This window comes from Megalobrama amblycephala, linkage group LG18 (assembly GCF_018812025.1).
Source record: "Megalobrama amblycephala isolate DHTTF-2021 linkage group LG18, ASM1881202v1, whole genome shotgun sequence".
Classification (NCBI taxonomy): Eukaryota; Metazoa; Chordata; class Actinopteri; order Cypriniformes; family Xenocyprididae; genus Megalobrama; species Megalobrama amblycephala.
Window position 1 is genome coordinate 28,273,996 of NC_063061.1, and position 19,462 is coordinate 28,293,457.

At 35.5% G+C, this 19,462-nt stretch overlaps 1 protein-coding gene across 1 annotated transcript; it reads right to left on the reverse strand.

Moving 5' to 3' along the window:
- Nucleotides 1-48: 48 nt before the first annotated feature.
- dnajc21 (DnaJ heat shock protein family (Hsp40) member C21) lies at nt 49-19,259 on the reverse strand. Its single transcript, XM_048165122.1, is given in 13 exon segments — nt 49-658; nt 1,612-1,696; nt 1,814-1,977; nt 2,082-2,130; nt 3,212-3,382; nt 4,511-4,604; nt 5,518-5,687; nt 7,762-8,066; nt 9,742-9,870; nt 12,112-12,235; nt 18,562-18,655; nt 18,848-18,878; nt 18,880-19,259. Coding segments are annotated over 13 exon segments (1,641 nt in total). The 5' UTR covers nt 18,946-19,259; the 3' UTR covers nt 49-499.
- Between the last annotated feature and the right edge of the window lie 203 nt (nt 19,260-19,462).

Below are 19,462 nucleotides of genomic sequence, written 5' to 3' on the forward strand. Positions count from 1 at the left end.
AACATTTCCAATAAAAAGAAAGCTCTGTGAAATATTGTCAAAAACATCCATGTTCAAAGCATCCAGTGGAGTTTTATTCCTCACGTTGCCTTTTATAGGTTACCAGTTTGGAATGGTCACTATGAAAATGAAACTAAACGTGACTTAAAACTTGCCACTGTTAGCAGCAAGATAATTATTAACCTCCTAAAAAAACCAAAAAAAAAACAAAAACACAACATCATCTGCACGGTCTACTAAATATAAGTCTCTGTGAGGCACCAGATTATGCATCAATTATGGTTTGGAATAAATGGCAGTTCTAGGGAAATCTTTTGGCATATGGCGCATTACAATAGATGTCAGCCCACAGGGCACAAATTCATTCTCATAGGGACAAAAAGACACGCAGGCCCATAAACGCACTCCCTGATGGTTGCAAAACTGCATGTCATCAAACAAAGTGTTCTTGGACAAATGTACAGTCAGAGGGGCTTCAGTCTTTCAGTTTGCCTCTCAGTTATCGGTTCTTCCTGGTGTCCTTCTTTTTCTTGCATGTTTGGGCAGCGTTACTGGAGGAGAGGGCAGTGGCGTGGCCTGTGGTCTTCAGGTGATCGAAAAGTTTGTTCCTGGTGGCAAATTCATACTGACAGATCACACAGCGCAGGTTGACTTCCTTCTATAATGAGCAGGAAAAAAAAAACAAAAAAAAAAACATTGGTAGAAAAGCTTAATGCAACTTTTTCTCACAAATTGTTGACAGACATTTCAGAGAGCAATAATAAACTCCAAGCTAGGGCAGCAAAATTTGGGGTAAAAAAACCCAAAACAAAACAGAATAGTGATTTTTCAGATAAAAATTGAGATTCCAGTTTAAAATGTGATTAAAGGGTTAGTTCACACAAAAAAGAAATTTCTGTCATTAATTGTGTCGTTCCAAACCCTTAAGACCTTCGTTCATCTTCGAAACACAAATTAAGATATTTTAGATTTAGTCCGAGAGTTTTCTGTCCCTCCATTGAAAGTGTATGTACGGTATACTGTCCATGTCCAGAAAGGTAATAAAAACATCATCAAAGTAGTCCATGTGACATCAGTGGGTTAGTTTTTGAAGCTGGATGCCATCCGCCGTAGAAGAAGAAGCAGCAGCGTCACTGTGGATATACACAGACCCGGAAGAGAAGACAATGCTGAATAAAGTCGTATTTTTTGTTATTTTTGGACCAAAATGTATTTTAGATGCTTCAAAAACTTCTAACTAACCCACTGATGTCACATGGACTACTTTGATGATGTTTTTATTACCTTTCTGGACATGGACAGTATACCGTACATACATTTTCAACGGAGGGACAGAAAGCCCTCGGACCAAATCTAAAATATCTTAAACTGTGTTCCGAAGATGAATGGAGGTCTTACGGGTTTGGAGCGACATGAGGGTGAGTCATTAATGACATCATTTTCATTTTTGGGTGAACTAACCCTTTAAGATATTTTTTATTAAATCCAAGAGTCATGCAAGTCATATGAAGTTGTATATGACTGGATGATGATTATAAAACAGCTGTAAGGCAATAGAGAAGTGTCTGCTTGCTCACATGTACACACATATGCTAACACTAGTACACACACCTCTTGTGCAACTTCTACACCTCCATGTGGTTTGCTGGTCTTTTTAGAGTCTTTTCCACCTTTCTTCCCTTTTGTCTTGGCGGAGCTGTAAAACATGACACTGAGAGTTAATCTCAGTTCATATCAATATACAGAGGACTTTACCCATAATGCTCTTTACAACAACATAACATTTTAAACTGGTGGTTTGTTAAACAGGTACCTTTTTTGGTTGGTGGGTTCACATCCCTCTGGTTTTAGATTCTCATCTGGATCCTCAGAGGGGACAGGGGCGTCCTCGTTGTTGCCCGAATCAGGTGCAGGTGGGGGGTGCTCTTCTGTGGACTGTTGGACTGGACTGTCCATCTTTGGTTCTTCTAAGAGATTCTACAGAAAAAAAAAAAAAAAAAAAAAAAAAAGAGATTTTACTGGATCAAATCTAGTCAATTCAAATATTTCAGGGGTTCGGAGGTTAGATTTCAGTGACTTACATTTACGTTTTTCTGCTGACGTTTCTTTTTCTTCTGCCTTTTAGATAATCTGTAATCAAACGAACCAATCAATGAACAGGAACAGCCAATAATGCCACCAGATGCCTCGTTTCAGCACACAAACTTACAGATGTTCTACAAATTCCTTTATTACAATTTCAGACAATATGAAAAACAATAAATAACTAATAAATAAAATGTTTGAATTTTTAATCCAGCAATGACTTTATGTCAGCAGTGCATAATCTATCCTAATTATTTTAACATTAATATTAATTAATAATCTTTTTACATTAACATTTCATTAAAGGGATAGTTCACCCAAAAATGAAAATTTGATGTGTATCTGCTTACCCCCAAGCATCCAAGATGTAGGTGACTTTGTTTCTTCAGTAGAACACAAATGATGATTTTTAACTGCAACCGCTGCCGTCTGTCAGTCGTATAATGCATGTCAGCGGGAACTTGGACTATAAGAGTAAATAAAACACGACAGACAAATCCAAATTAAACCCTGCGGCTCGTGACGACACATTGATGTCTTAAGACACGAAACGATCGGTTTGTGCGAGAAACCGAACAGTATTTATATCATTTTTTACCTCTAATACACCAACGGCATTCATCACTCGATTTGTGAGGTCTGATGCATTTGTGAGGACATATGCTTCAATGAGCGCCAGACATCACTGCCGCTGTCAGAACGCGATCAGACCTCACGAATCGAGTGATGAATGCCGTTGGACATAGTGGTGTTTTAGAGGTAAAAAATGATATAAATACTGTTCGGTTTCTCGCACAAACCGATCGTTTCGTGTCTTAAGACATCAATGTGTCGTCACGAGCCGCAGGGTTTAATTTGGATTTGTCTGTCGTGTTTTATTTACTGACAGACGGCAGCGGTTGCAGTTAAAAATCATCATTTGTGTTCTACTGAAGAAACAAAGACACCTACATCTTGGATGCTCTGGGGGTAAGCAGATAAACATCAAATTTTCATTTTTGGATGAACTATCCCTTTAATGTTCATGGTAGACGTTTATAAATCTGGCATATTATGAAATAATAATAAATAGTAGCAAAGCAAACAAATTATATTCGAAGAGCACATCTCAAATGCTATGGTTTACTTCTGTCTCTGTGTGCCATCAAGTTCATCACTATCATCATCATCATCATCGTCCTCTTCCTCCTCTCTCTCGACAGAGTTCTGACTCAGCGACTTGTCTTCCTCCTCCAGCTGTTGCCGTAGCAATGCCACCATCTCTCTGTGTTTTTTGGACTTCTCATGGTTTTTCATGCTGATATGAGAGAAACCAATTATACTGCTGCATTATATGCATGTATACATTATATACATGTAATGCAAGTAAATTAGCTAAAAACACGCTGTTTGTGATTATTAAATAAATTAATAAAACATAGGCTAAAGTAGAAAAACAACACAAAATCTAAAATCATTAAATATCAACATTAATGTCGATTTACACTACCATTTAAAGGTTTGGATTTTTTTAAAGAAATTATTTTTCTTTATTTGTTAAATTGATCACAAGTTACAGTAAAAACTTTTAGAATACTACAAAATATTTTGGTAACACTTTATTTTACAGTGCCGTAGTTACTACATGTACTTACTATAGTAATAACAGTAAATTATGCATAATTACAAGTAACTAACCCTAAACCTAACCCTAACTGTAACTCTATAGTAAGTACATGTAGTTAATTAATAGTACTCAGTACTTATTTGAGTAATTACAATGTAACTACGGCACTGTAAAATAAAGTGTAACCAATATTTCTTTAAAGAAATCACTTCTATTTTGGAGCAAATGTATTGAAATGCTGTTCAATTGAACTTTCTAGTCATCAAAGAAAACTGAAATTTTTTTTATCATGGTTTCCACAAAAATATTAAACAACATAACTGTTTTCAACATTGATAATGATAAGAAAGGTTTGTTGTGCAGCAGATCAGAATATGAGAATGATTTCTGAAGGATCATGTGACACTGAAGACTGTAGTAATAATGCTGAAAATTCAGCTTCGCATCACAGGAATAAATTACATTTTAAAATATACAGAAAACAGTTATTTTAAATTCTAATAATATTTCACAATATTGCTGAATTTTTGATCTAATAAATGCAGCCTTGGTCAGCAGGAGAGATAAAAAAAAAAAAAAATCAGTTAAAAAATGTTACCACCACAAACTGTAGAATGGTAGTGTAAATATTTATATTTTATAATAGTAAATCAACTACGGAATTGAACTGAAAGATTACATAATTTATTAATCTGTGAAGTGGCAGACTTAAAAATGTGAGATCTAAAAATTGAAATCAACATGTTTATCAGTGAGGTGATGTGGGGTGTGCAAGGAAAGTTTCCCAGAGCAGCGCGTGTGGGAGATCCGTTCACTCACGCTTTATCGGATTTGAAAGATTTGTCACAGGCAGGGCAATACAGGTCATCATAATAGTGGTCCATTTCCGCGCCACCATCTGCCTGCACTGCATCTGACAAAGGTCAAGCAGCTGTTAGATACGTTCCGTCCATTACTCACAAATGTTTTACAGTATGATTGAAGTATTTTTCATGACTTGGTGACACACTGTGTATTATTGAATAATGAATCACAGATGACTGCTCTGACTTGTCCTGTTAATTTATATATTGACCTCTGCAACTATTTGGACACTGATGTCACACTTAAAAACATTGAATGTCACTGTATAGGTTTAAAATACCAAAACAACATGTCATGATATGGTGTGCTTACAACTGGCTTTTTGTGTGTTGCAGAACTGTTTTTAAAGGGTTAGTTCACCCAAAAATGAAATTTGTCATTAATTACTCACTCTCATGTCATTTCAAACCCGTAAGACCTTCATTCATCTTCGGAACACAAATTAAGATATTTTTTGATGAAATCCAAGAGGTTTTTTTATCCCCCATAGAAAGCAATGCAATTACCGTCATTCAAAGTCCAGAAAAGTAGTAAAGACATTGTTAAAACAGTCAACGTGACTCCGCTGTAGTTCAACCTTAATGTTATGAAGCAACAAGAAAAAAAAAGAGACTTTATCATCATGTTGACTATTTTAATATACTTACTACTCTTTTGGACCATGTATGACGGTATGCATTGCTTTCTATGGGGGATAAAAAAACCTCTTGGATTTCATCAAAAATATCTTAATTTGTTTTCCGAAGATGAATGAAGGTCTTACGGGTTTGGAGCGACATGAGGGTGAGTAATAAATGACAGAAATTTCATTTAAGTGAACTAACCCTTTAAACCTTTCTAAGCTTATTTTTTTAGTCTCAAAATGATAAAATGTGCATTGACCCTTCGACTGATCCCTGAACCTGTGACCTCCTGTACCCAGAATCCACTCAAGTATATACGTGTGCGTCATCAGAACTCACCTCCCCCATCTACGTTCGCCCTCTCCTGCCCGTTTTCCACCTCCTCCTCGTCCTCTTCACTCTCTGATGCATCACCGAACACTTGACCATACTCAGCTTCCATCTGCTGCAGTTCTTTCTCTAGCTCTGACATGGCGGCCCAACTCTGTTCCTGATAGTCTTCCGCCAGCCTAATGCCACACAATCAATATATGTATATATATCAGCATATTATATATATATGGGCTGGATCAGCACAAAATGGAATGGTTAAGCAATGACAACGGTTTGGCCCGACTGTGGAAAAGCTGCTTTTACTTAACACCGAACTTCACTGTGGGCCTCAGACACTTTAGCTGTACTTTGCACCCTTGCAATGCCATTCGTTTTGGATGCTGTCAGTTCCAAAATGATTTATTTGGTCTAATGAAACCAGAATATGGATTGCCAGAAGTCTGTTTTGTTAACATGTTAATAAAAGACTAAATGAGCTTCTTGTGCTTCGGGTACTGTAGGTAGTCCTTGTGTGGACAACAATGCATTTCACTGCATGGAAGATTAAAATGAAGGCCCAGTTGTTTCAACTTTGTCAAAAGTCCATTCTCTTTGAGTTTCTGGGTTACTTTTGCTTAATTTTTCACACTTAAAGCATCACTTTGCTAATCCTCATTACCAAGTACAAGTAAAAATATAATTTATACAAATAATTTTTATTATGTATATAAAAAAAATAAACTATAACAGCTTAAATTAAGTGAACAAAATTTAATATATGAATTTAATATGTAAACTTCTGCATAGTTTGTGCTTGCCATTTAATGATCATTTGAAACGTAGCAAAAAGGTTAAAGGTGCCCTAAGATTATGTTTTTAAAAGATGTAATATAAGTCTAAGGTGTCCCCTGAATGTGTCTGTGAAGTTTCAGCTCAAAATACCCCATAGATTTCTTTGTATTAATTTTTTTAACTGCCTATTTTGGGGCATCATTATAAACGATTTTTATACAGACTGAAAGTGTTTAAAAATGAAAATAGCGACGGCTCTCTTGTCTCCATGAATACAGTAATAACCGATGGTAACTTTAACCACATTTAACAGTACATTAGCAACATGCTAACGAAACATTTAGAAAGACAGTTTACAAATATCACTAAAAATATCATGTTATCATGGATCATGTCAGTTATTATTGCTCCATCTGCCATTTTTCTCTATTGTTCTTGCTTGCTTACCTAGTCTGATGATTTGGTTGTGCACATCCAGACGTTAATACTGGCTGCCCTTGTCTAATGCCTTTTATAATGTTGGGAACATGGGCTGGCATATGCAAATATTGGGGGCGTACACCCCGACTGTTGCGTAACAGTCGGTGTTATGTTGAGATTCGCCTGTTTTTCGGAGGTCTTTTAAACAAATGAGATTTATATAAGGAGGAGGAAACAATGGAGTTTGAGACTCACTGTATGTCATTTCCATGTACTGAACTCTTGTTATTTAACTATGCCAAGATAAATTCAATTTTTCATTCGAGGGCACCTTTAATTACACAATTTAATAATCAATTAAAAAGGAATTTATACCTGTATGATATTACGTTGTAGCCACATTGGACCAGCGGTTTGTAAAATGAATGGATGGATTATTCATCTGCAGGCGCAATCTTCTGCACGTTATTGCAGTGCATTGTGGGATTGAATGAGTGCACTTGATAACGTCAACTATGGTTTCGGACACCACTACAAATGGCTGTCCCCTCAAATAATGTCCTATTTAAGGGCATAGAGGGTGATTTTGTATTGTATTTGTAACAAAAAAAAAATAACAATATGATTTCATACATATAATATGACAACTGCTCTCTCTGGCTCAGCGGCAATGCCAATGCAGATCTGAATGTTCGCTGTAATTGTACATGTCAAATAAACAGGAGAATCAGTCATTTAGGAAAGAAATCGCATGGGTGTTTGAATTTAAATCTTTTTTTGACCTTTTAACAATTAATATATATAAAGGATCATGTGACACTGAAGACTGGAGTAATGGCTGATCAAATAAATGCAGCTGTACTGAACATAACAGATTTAAAAAAAAAAAAAGAAAAAAGAAAAAAAAGAAAGCTCCCTCATATTTCAAGGTTTTGCATGACTGTGACACTATCTATATATAGCTAAATATCTTTCCCAGTTGACATATTTTTACCGTTTGTATGGACGAAAAATGCCGTCATTTCACCCAGCCCCATAAAATGGGATAATCTCACTCACTTGGCCTGGTTAAGCTTCTGTTTTCTCCTCAGTTCTTCAACTTTCTTGGCCTTCTCTGCATTCTGCTCTTCCACCAGTTTCTTATGTGCCTGAACGCGCTTGTCACGTTTTCGGACAAAGGCCACCAGTTGCCGCACCAACTCGCTGTGCTCTTTCCTGGCCTTGTCCCTGGTTTTCTTATTCTCTTTCTCCATGGCTCTCTTCTCCCAACGGTTGGAAGCCTGTCGCGTGTCGTATTCCTCCTTCCATGCAAAGTTTTTGCGTGTACAGAAGCTCTGCCAGTAGCCGTAGAATAAATGCACAACCTGAGTGCACCAGGGAGACAAATAAAGATAATTATTTAGATTTTCAAAAAAAAAAAAAGTTAAGAGAACATATAATACTATATAACTAGATTTTCAGATAATCTTCCTGGATGCTTCATCTTTTTAACAAAAATATCAAGAGGCTTGTAGAATCATCCTCAGTTTATCTGCTTCTTGCAGGCCTCCACTAATAGCAAATGACTCCCAAACCTCCATTAGGTAAAGTGCAGGTACGAGCCACACCAGAAAAGGAAATGGTTCAGATTACTTAAAAGCCTTCACTTCTAACTGGAGTGGGTGAATCTAATGGTTCAGACCCTGAAAAAAAATCATCTTGATGAATAAAAGCGATGCTGGGTAGCTTGAACCAAATGTGAAGTTTTCGGTCAAGATTTCCCCCTCTTTTATCCAACAGTCTGAAATATATTTTCAGATACAAAATACTGCCACCCTACTTTTACCTGTAATAGCTTATTTGGACAAGTATTTATAGATGGGAAAGATTTTGAGTTCCATTTAGCCAAGTTAATAATCCACAGTCTCATTTGGCTGAAAGGTCTAAGATGCACTAGAGCCCCTAAAGAACTCTGATGCCATGTTTGAGTATTTTCAATGCCAGTTTGATATATATATATATATATATATATATATATATATATATATATATATATATATATATATATATATATATATATATATATATATATATATATATATATATATATATATATATATATATCTCAAACATATATATCTCAAACAAACACAATGCATACTCTTCTATAGTCTAAAAATTCATACATTTTTAACTTTCCTCTATCAAACACAGTCTATAGATTACTTCTGTTTCAAGATTTGACCCTTTTTCACCCTCAAGCCATCCTAGGTGTATATGACTTTCATATGAACACGATCAGAGTTATATTAAAAGTTATTCCTGGCTCTTCCAAGCTTTATAATGGCAGTGAATGGGAGGCCCGATTTTGAAGCAAAAAAAGTGCATCCATCCATCGTAAAAGTACTCTGCACGGCTTTGGGGGTTAATAAAGGCCTTCTAAAATGAAGTGATGGGTTTTTGTTCAAAAATACATTTTAAAAATCAACATTTAAAACTTTATTAACTATAATAACTAGCTTCTGACACACGGCCGTACGCACTGATTTGCGGCGGAAGAGTAGCCCCTGACCCGACGCATGACGTACTGAGGAACGCGGAAGCGCAGAGGATAGAGAAAAACAAAACACCGGTCACGAATTAGAAATCTAAAATGAGAAATTTTCAAGAGAAATGTCAGAGGATTTCGATATCAGACAAGAGGAGCTTGAGTTTGTTGCCCAGCCCTATTTGTTTGAACCACGAGAGGCGTATAAGCTTCTGAGTATGCGTACGGTCGTCTGCCGGAAGCTAGTTAAAGTTTTAAATATGGATATTTTTCTTACAAAAACCCATCGCTTCGCTTCAGAAGGCCTTTATTACTTTTATGATGGATGGATGCACTTTTTTGGCTTCAAAATCGGGCCCCCCATTCACTACCATTATAAAGCTTGGAAGAGCCTGGATATATATCTCCGATTGTGTTCGTCTGAAAAAAAGAAAGTCATATACACGTATTTTTCATTTTTGGGTGAACTATCCCTTTAAAAGCTGTAATGACGTGTGCTAGTGTCTACATACAGTGTCATAGTCACTCTGAGAGTCTCCAAATGAGGGAAACTCATCCTCCTCGTCTTCTTCATCTTTACTGTGCTCCATCTCCTCCTTTACGATAGACTCAAACAGGTTCCTGTATACAGTGTAAAAGCCCTACAGAGACAAAAAGAGAAAGAGCTTGCGCTATTAAAACACATAATACATCAATTTCTACAATTAATAGTCTGAACCACTCCAAACTGAAAGCAAGACTTGGATTGCAGTGCATTTTCAGCATGAACTTCTACTGCCCTCCAGTGGTACATGAAGGCATCCACTTGGCAAAGTAAGTTGTAATTGCAAATGTTAAGCAGTAAACTAACTGCTAAAAGTTTAGTTTTTTCTTTCCTTTAATACCAATGGCAGACATATGTACAGAAGCTTTTTTCCTCCACAGAATAAAAAAATCAGACTTTTTTCCTCAGAATTGCCCATCTATATCTCACAATTCTGACTTGCATTGCCAAGTTTAGAGTCGACAACTCTGGAAAAATCAGTATTGCAAAATATAAACTCGCAATTGCGAGAACTGTGTGATATAAACTTGGAATTGCAAGATTAAAAAGTCAGAATTGTGAGATTTAAACTAGTATTTGCGAGATATAAAGTCCGAATTGCAAGATATACAGGGAGTGCAGAATTATTAGGCAAGTTGATTTTCTGATCATATTTTTTTCCCAAGCACATTTTACCAATTCCAATCCACATCAATCTTAATAACTACTATTAATATTGTTTTTAATCATTTATAAGTGATATATAATTGTTCATGAAGGCTGGAAATGAAAAATGCCTTATATTCAGGTGTGCAGAATTATTAGGCAAGTTTTCTTTTACAGGCAAAATGAGCCAAAAAAGAGATTTAACTCAGACTGAAAAGTCAAAAATTATTAAATACTCATGAGAAGGACGCAATACTAATGCAATACTAGAAATTGCAAAGTTAAAGCATGACCAAGGGACAGCAAAATGCTCATTGGGTCAGCGGGGTCAGATAAAAACAGGTGGAAAAGAAAAGACACATGTTAACTGCAAAATAATTAAGAATTAAGGTGAAGAATTAAGTGTGAAACCATCAGGAACCCTTTAGTCTCCAGCGCCACCATTTTCCAGAGCTGCAACCTACCTGGAGTCTCCAGAAGTGCAAGGTGTTAGGATCTCAGAGACTTAGGTTAGCTAAAGAATCCTAAAAAATGACCTGCACTTGATAAGAATCACAAGCTGAAGTGTTATAAAATACATGAAGACTGGGTTTTAATAGGGCTTATAGACAGACAGCTTGAGAATGACTCCTGATGGACCAGCACCACATCCTCTTGTACCACTGTTTGAAGAATTTATCCAGAATCTGGCAGTAAGGTGTTTGAGTTCACTTTTAGTCCATCTCTTATCCTGAAATGTCTGTCTTGCAGAGATGGACTAAAAATGATCTTCCAAAACTTACTGCCAGATTCTGGAAGATAAATTCTTCAAACAGTGGTACAAGAGGATGTGGTGCTGGTCCTTCAGGAGTCACTCTCAAGCTGTCGGTTTATAAGGCCTATAAAAACCCAGTCTTCATGTATTTTATAACACTTCAGCTTGTGATTCTTATCAAGTGCGGGTCATTTTTTAGGATTCTTTAGCTAACCTAAGTCTCTGAGATCCTGAGACCTTGCACTTCTGGAGACTCCAGGTAGGTTGCAGTTCTGGAAAATGGTGGCGCTGGAGACTAAAGGGTTCCTGATGGTTTCACACATAATTCTTAATTATTTTGCAGTTAACGTGTCTTTTCTTTTCCACCTGTTTTTGTCTGACCCCGCTGACCCAATGAGCATTTTGCTGTCCCTTGGTCATGCTTTAACTTTGCAATTTCTAGTATTGCATTAGTATTGCGTCCTTCTCATGAGTATTTAATAATTTTTGACTTTTCAGTCTGAGTTAAATCTCTTTTTTGGCTCATTTTGCCTGTAAAAGAAAACTTGCCTAATAATTCTGCACACCTGAATATAAGGCATTTTTCATTTCCAGCCTTCATGAACAATTATATATCACTTATAAATGATTAAAAACAATATTAATAGTAGTTATTAAGATTGATGTGGATTGGAATTGGTAAAATGTGCTTGGGAAAAAAATATGATCAGAAAATCAACTTGCCTAATAATTCTGCACTCCCTGTAGACTCGTAATCACAAGAAAAAGGTCAGAATTGTGAGATTAAGTCACAATTACCTTTTTTTTTATTCTGTGGTGGAAATAAGCTTCTATACATGTGAGGTATACTTTATAAACAGATAAATGGACAATACTAAATCATCATCAATAAAAAAAAAAAAAGATGAACGGACACAAAAAATACATCTCAATATTCACCTGTTCGTCATCTCCATAACCCGAGTAACAGGTGACAGTAAAGAACTGCACGAGATCAATGCTGTCGTCCTGGTACTCTCCGCTGACTCCCCCTTTCAGCAACGCCTCTCGGTGGTTATCATACCTTAAAGCAAAAGTAACAGCCATATTAGCAATTAACGATGTATAATGAAGACTGTAATATATATTTGAAGTGAACTAGCCGTTTTTGTAAACTAATGGCCAAAAACTGATTGGTATTACTAGTATTTAGTCCCAAATATTATAGAGATAATGTGTCAGAAAATAACAGTAATTTTTTTAATATAAGTTATAACAAATAATTATGTAATGAAGAACTGTTGCAATATATTTTCAATTTGCAATACAAGCTGAAACTTATATAGAAAGTATGGCAATTGGTTAATTTAACCTGGAAAGCAATTTAATACGCTGCAAGTATAAACTTTTTTTTAAATTGATATTAATAGCTATTATATTAATAGCTGTGGATAAGCAGAATTCTCAACAATTACATTCAATACTTCTCTCTGTCAATCCAAGCCCATATGCTGTTATTTTTTCCATAGAACACAAAAGGAGAATTTTGAAGAAGCTCTTTTGTATACAACAGCAGCAGCCACTTCTGTCACTTCTGTCAAAAAGCTCCACAAAAGTAGTCCATCCATACCACCATATGGAAAATAGCTTAGTTTCAGATTGCGTTCAATGAAATAAACATAGCGGTTCAGAACAACAGGAGAGTGAACAAAGAATGACAAAATGTTAATTTCCTTAAAGGGTTTGTTCACCCAAAAATGAAATTTCTATCATTAATTACTCACCCTCATGTCGTTCCACACCTGTAATTAAGATATTTTGATGAAATCCAAGAGCTTTTTTTTTTTATCCACATCAGATTAATCAGAGATGCATCAGAAGAAGGGAGACAGATGGCATCGTTTTACATTATAGTATGCCATGTGACACTATAAACAGAGGCATTACTATGGTATAGAGACTGCCACATTATTGTAACTCACCCTTCATCTGTAAAGGTTGTCTACAGTATTCAGTCATATGGTACAGTGAGAACATTTACTGTATTGGCACAAAACCTCATGACTGTGTCATACTTCAAACCTTTTGATAACACTGAATAGATACTAAACATTATGCATAGATTATACATAGATACAAAAATTATGGTTTTTATGTCAATTATGTAATTTAGGTAATGTAAGTGTATTTTCTAATTGTGGCATCTGTAGCCTCTGTAAATATTTCAGCATCAAGGGTGATTTGAAACATGTATCTTGCATTGTTTGCTATGGAATGAACTGACTGTTAAAATTACTAAACTGAAAGAAGATCATACTGTTGTGTTTCAGTGATTAAACCAAATGTGCTCATTACATATCACAACGATCCTGTGTTTTGAAACAATGATTATGTAAAAGGAAAGTATGTACAACTAGAACGAAAGTATGAGATCAGGTTTTGAAAAAATTACTTTCTGGGTTACAAGTGTGATCAGTGATGAGTTTTGAAAATGTACACCTTGCTTGTGAAAATAGTACCAAAGCAAATAAAAAAACTAAGATCCCCATACAGGACAGAATCAACAAATCTAACCATGGGGGTGGGAATAGATTCAAACAGCTGGATTTATTTATTTACTTATTTTTCGTTATCACAAACATTCCTTGCAAATTCTCAGTCTATTCTCACACTATGTGGCACTATAATAAGGCAATTTGTATATTGGATTCTGGAGCCTATGTTATTACATTATTACATGTTATTTCGGTTACGTAATAAAAACTTTAATTGCAACTTTTTAATCTCACAATTCTTCTTGAAAAAAAAAAAAGACTTTTTTTTCACACAATTGTGAGTTTCAACTCCTGTTGTGCAGCATTTTGTTTGCCAAAACAAAAATAAAAGGATCATTAAAAGAATAAACAAATTGTTAATGTTTCATGCCTTAATTTGATTACCACAGTTTTTGATAAAAAATTTGTATAAAATCATAAATCCATCCAATCATTAAGTCATCAGATATTTATGGCTTTCTTTCTTTAGTCGATAAGAAATTAAGGTTTTTGAGGAAAACATTCCAGGATTTTTCTCCACAAAGTGGACTTCACCAGGGTTCAACAGGTTAAAGGTCCAAATTGCAGTTTCAAAGCGTTCTACACGATCCCAGATGAGGAATAAGGGTCTTATCTAGCAAAACGATCGGTCATTTTCTAAAAAAAATAAAATCTGTATACTTTTTAACCACAAATGCTCATCTTGCACTAGCATTACATAATCACGTTGGAAAGGTCACACGTGTCGTAGGCAGAAGTACCGTGGTAGGGCGAAAAACTCATTTTCTCCTCCAACTTCAAAACCATCCAACATCATTTTTTTTGTAAAGGCCGTTTGACTTAGTCTTTGCATGATTGCTTTGTAAACACTTTCTTGGTACTTCCGCATGACCTTTACAACGTGATTACGTAATGTGTGACGCATCGCAGAGCTAGTGCAAAACAAGAATTTGTCGTTGAAAAGTACATTTTTTTGCTAGATAAGACCCTTATTCCTGCAGTGAATCGGCAATTCGGACCTTCAACCCGTTGGTAACCGTTTAAAGGATTAGTTCACTTTCAAATTAAAATTTCCTGATAATTTACTCATCCCCATGTCATCCAAGATGTTCATGTCTTTCTATCTTCAGTTGAAAAGAAATTAAGGTTTTTGATGAAAACATTCCAGGATTGTTCTCCTTATAGTGGACTTCAATGGCCTCCAAACGGTTGAAGGTCAAAATTAGTTTCATTGCAGCTTCAAAGTGCTTTAAACAATCCCAGACGAGAAATAAGGGTCTTATCTAGAGAAACCATCACTCATTTTCTAAAATTTTTTTTTAAAAATTTTATTCAATTTAAACATAAATGCTCATCTTGAACTAGATCTCTTCTTCTTCTTCTCTATTTGAATTCCAGCAGTGTAGAAACTGCTAAGTGTATTACTGCCCTCCACAGGTCAAAGTTTGAACTAAATTGTCATATACAATATGCTAGTGCAAGTATATAACAATTAGTTCAAACTTTGACCTGTGGAGGGCAGTAATACACTTAGCTGCCAGAATTCTAATAGCGAAGAAGAAGAAGAAGAGAGCTAGTTCAATATGAGCATTTATGGTTAAAATGTACATTTTTTTAAAAATTTTTTAGAAAATGAGTCATGGTTTCTCTAGATAAGACCCTTATTCCTTGTATGAGATTGTGTAGAATGCTTTGAAGCTGCAGTGAAACTAATTTTGACCTTCAACCGTTTGGGCTCCATTGAAGTCCACTATATGTGACCTGATCCAGCAAAATGAGTCACAGTGACCCAAATTTCAAAATTGAGATTTTGGTATCAATGGAAAGATGAGACAATAAGCTTTAAAATGATATCCTAGTCAAAGTCATACCTTGAATGGTTTTAAAGATATACCCATTTTAATTATGGTCGTCTGCCCTCTATTTCAAATTGAAAACCTGAGAAAATCGCTTTTAAAGTTTTTTGCCCGTTTTTTTGTTGATATCTTTCAAAATCCATTGCATTTAAAGGGATAAACTATTTATTTTACAGCTTAATTTGACCAAAGACATTTTTATATATATATATGCTATTAAACCAGGCTGAAGCTCAAATTATTTTAAAGTATTTATTTGAATTAACCCTTTAAGACCTGAAGGCTTTTTTAGAGTTCCTTTTTTTTTTTTTTTTTTTTTTTCCTGAGTGACACACAAAAAAGTAAAGACTCATAACTCCAAAACTCTAGCAAGGAGAGTCAAAAGGTAGGTATCATTTGATACAAAACATTTAAAATTTTAAGAAAATATAAATTACATTACATTTGGACATTTTCTTGCCGAGAAACAGCTGATAAAAGAAAAAATATATATAATTTTTTAAAAATAATTTTTCTTTTTTTATTTGACATGGAATAACTCAGGAACACAATAAGATCGCTAAAAAAACTTTTTTGGTGATGCTCTCCTATATGTGAGCTGCATCTGGTTCAAATTTCGTGGTGATATTATAAAGAATAGTTTGAAAAATTGTTGTTCATTTTTTCCGCCGCCAGGTGGCGCCAACGGGCGGTAAACTCCGGTTTAGAGGTGCTTCTCAGACCTCGTTAGGAGTTTTTCAAAATGGTTAGATGCATTAAAAAGATTCTAAGCTTTAAAACGATATCTATTTTGTGTTATTCCACGTTGGAAAACAAACATGGATGGGTCCGGGATCATTGGATACACACTGCATCCAGGAGAGATGACAGACATGTTTTTAGCCAAGTATGTTAAATCATTTCGTGAGTAATATCTTGTGATCAACGCAATATATTATATTGATTTTGGATTCATTTTAATCTTGAGAATCTGCTTTAAATATTGATGTGCGATTTTTATGATCTGTGCATTTTTCATGAAGTTATGAGCACGTGAAATACATACTTGTATTTAGTTAGCTGCTGTGCTATTTTTGTTGTAAACGCATATTACTCAGACTCATTAGAGGGTGAAAATAACGCAACAGAAGCATGTTGGAGGCTTGATATGAAAGTTTAAAGTCTTTGGTTTTGTATGCAAAAAGAATTTTTGTGCTACCTATATGGATTCAATTTTTATTGGCTTTTAAAGAGAGACACGCAAATGGGAGTTTTATTTTATAAGGCGCGCTAGTCTGACAGGAGGATGGCTGGACCGATCGCGTGCCTGTCAGTCGAAACTGTTTAGGTCAGTGTGTTCACATTTCTAAGCTTTTTGATTGGTTCTATACAACGTGTAACACCATATTTGTAGAGCAGAGATAATGACGTTTCAGGGGATACTGGGAAATGCTCATAAGTGACGAGAGGAGTTGAGAAGTTCATTTCCAGCTAATTTAGTGAAACCATGTCAAATTTAATAGCCATTTAAATACCTTTACTCGATTATCTGGACTACGAAACTTTGGGAGATTATTTTTGAAAGTCTGTTCTTTGAAATTAGCTTTAAAAAAAAAATCGATTTTTTTCATTGTTTTTCCACATTATCGGCCCATATCTTAAAATAGAACGTTGCGACTTCCGACTCATTTCGCCAGATCGGGTCACATATGGAGAAAAATCCTGGAATTTTTTCATCAAAAACCTTAATTTCTTTTTGACTGAAGAGAGAAGGACATGGACATCTTGGATGACATGGGAATGAGTAAATTATCAGGAAATTTTAACTTGAAAGTGAACTAATCCTTTAAGTCCACTATATGGAGAAAAATGTTTTCCTCAAAAACCTTAAAAGAACACTCCACTTTTTTTGAAAATAGGCTCATTTTCCAACTCCTTTAGATTTAAACAGTTGAGTTTTACCGTTTTCGAATCCATTCAGCTGATCTCCGGGTCTGGCGGTACCACTTTTAGCATAGCTTAGCATAGTTCATTGAATCTGATTAGACCGTTAGCATCTCGCTCAAAAATGACCAAAGAGTTTCGATATTTTTCCTATTTAAAACTTGACTCTTCTGTAGTTACATTGTGTACTAAGACCGACGGAAAATGAAAAGTTGCTATTTTCTAGGCCGATATAGCTAGGAACTATACTCTCATTCTGGCGTAATAATCAATTAACTTTGCTGCCGTACCATGGGTGCAGCAGGCGCAATGATATTATGCAGCACCTCTCACAAATGTCTCCATGGTTGCATGGCACACTCCCTGTGCAAGCTGGGGGTCACAGGCGCTGCGTAATATCATTGCGCCTGCTGCACCCATGGTACGGCAGCAAAGTTCCTTGATTATTACGCCAGAATGAGAATATAGTTCCTATAGCCATAACGGCCTAGAAAATCGCAACTTTCATTTTCGGTCTAAGTACACGATGTAACTACAGAAGAGTCAAGTTTTAAATAGGAAAAATATCGAAACTCTTGGTCATTTTTGAGCGAGATGCTAACGTTCTAGAATTATCTATGCTAAGCTATGCTAAAAGTGGTACCGCCAGACCCGGAGATCGGCTGAATGGATTCGAAAACAGTAAAACTCAACTGTTTAACTCTAGGGGAGTTGGAAAATGAGCCTATTTTCAAAACAAGTGGAGTGTTCCTTAATTTCTTTTTGACTGAAGAAAGAAAGAAATGAACATCTTGGATGACATGGGGGTGAGTAAATTATCTAGAAATTTTAATTCTGATGTGAACTAATCCTTTAAAGCAGAAAACACGGAAATTGGGAAAAAATAAAACAATTTCAGAAGAAAACAAAACATATTTCATAGGGTCCTAAAAATTTATTTTTATTAAACTTTTATATGTACAAGTTTCAAGATTTCAATTGATAAGACATGCTTTTTTGATTACTAGCAGTTAATTCATGAATTTCAAAGGGCCCAGATTTGCTGAACATTGTGGTGTTGTTTTTTTCCACCGGTTTGTTGCACTAGTAGGTCTTACCAGGCTCTCTCCTGTGGATCACTCAGAACATCATATGCAGCCTGGATCAGTTTGAACTGTTCTGCAGCCTCATCCGAGTTATCCAAGTTCTTGTCTAGAACCAGAATAAAAAAAATGACACATTACATAATTTCATGATTAAATTGACGGAAGTCGTATCATTAACAGCATTTGACAAATAATCACTGAGGAATTGTTAGAGAACAGGCTCAAATATGAGGCGATAGCAACAGCTTTATATTAATATGAGACTGAATTATAGAAAAGATCAAATGAAATCAAATACCTGGGTGCCATTTCAAGGCTAATTTCCTATAATGCCTTTTTCAGGTCATCGTCCGACGCGTCTCTTTTAACGCCCAGCACCTCATAGTGACACTTCATCCTGGCTTGAGGGAGATCTTACACAAACTGTAAATGCTATGCTTTAATGCTATCCCCTGTCATTAACTACAGCACACACGAAATGTCATCAATTTGCCCACGTGGATCATAAAATAAAACTATAACAGCACTAACCTAATAACACACTAAATATAATAAAAATTAGACACTAATGCAACCGATAAACGAGCTTATTCATCAACTTCTTGGACGGTTGACATATTTCAACTCAACAGAAAAATCACACGAAGCCGGTGTCGTGTGTGGATCCGCGGCGCATAGAATTGATGTCACACACGAAGCGCGCTGCTATTGGCTGAGAGTTGTGTGTACTTTTTAAATAGATTCTCTATTTTTTAGTTATTTATTTGAGATTTTGTGTTTGCCCTGACAAAATACAGCCAGGATAAAATAACTTTTAAGAATAAATTAACATGTTCCATATCATAGCTCAAAATAATACATTTTCATTCGTTAACCAATGTTTGTAATCATATCATAAACACGTGATATAATA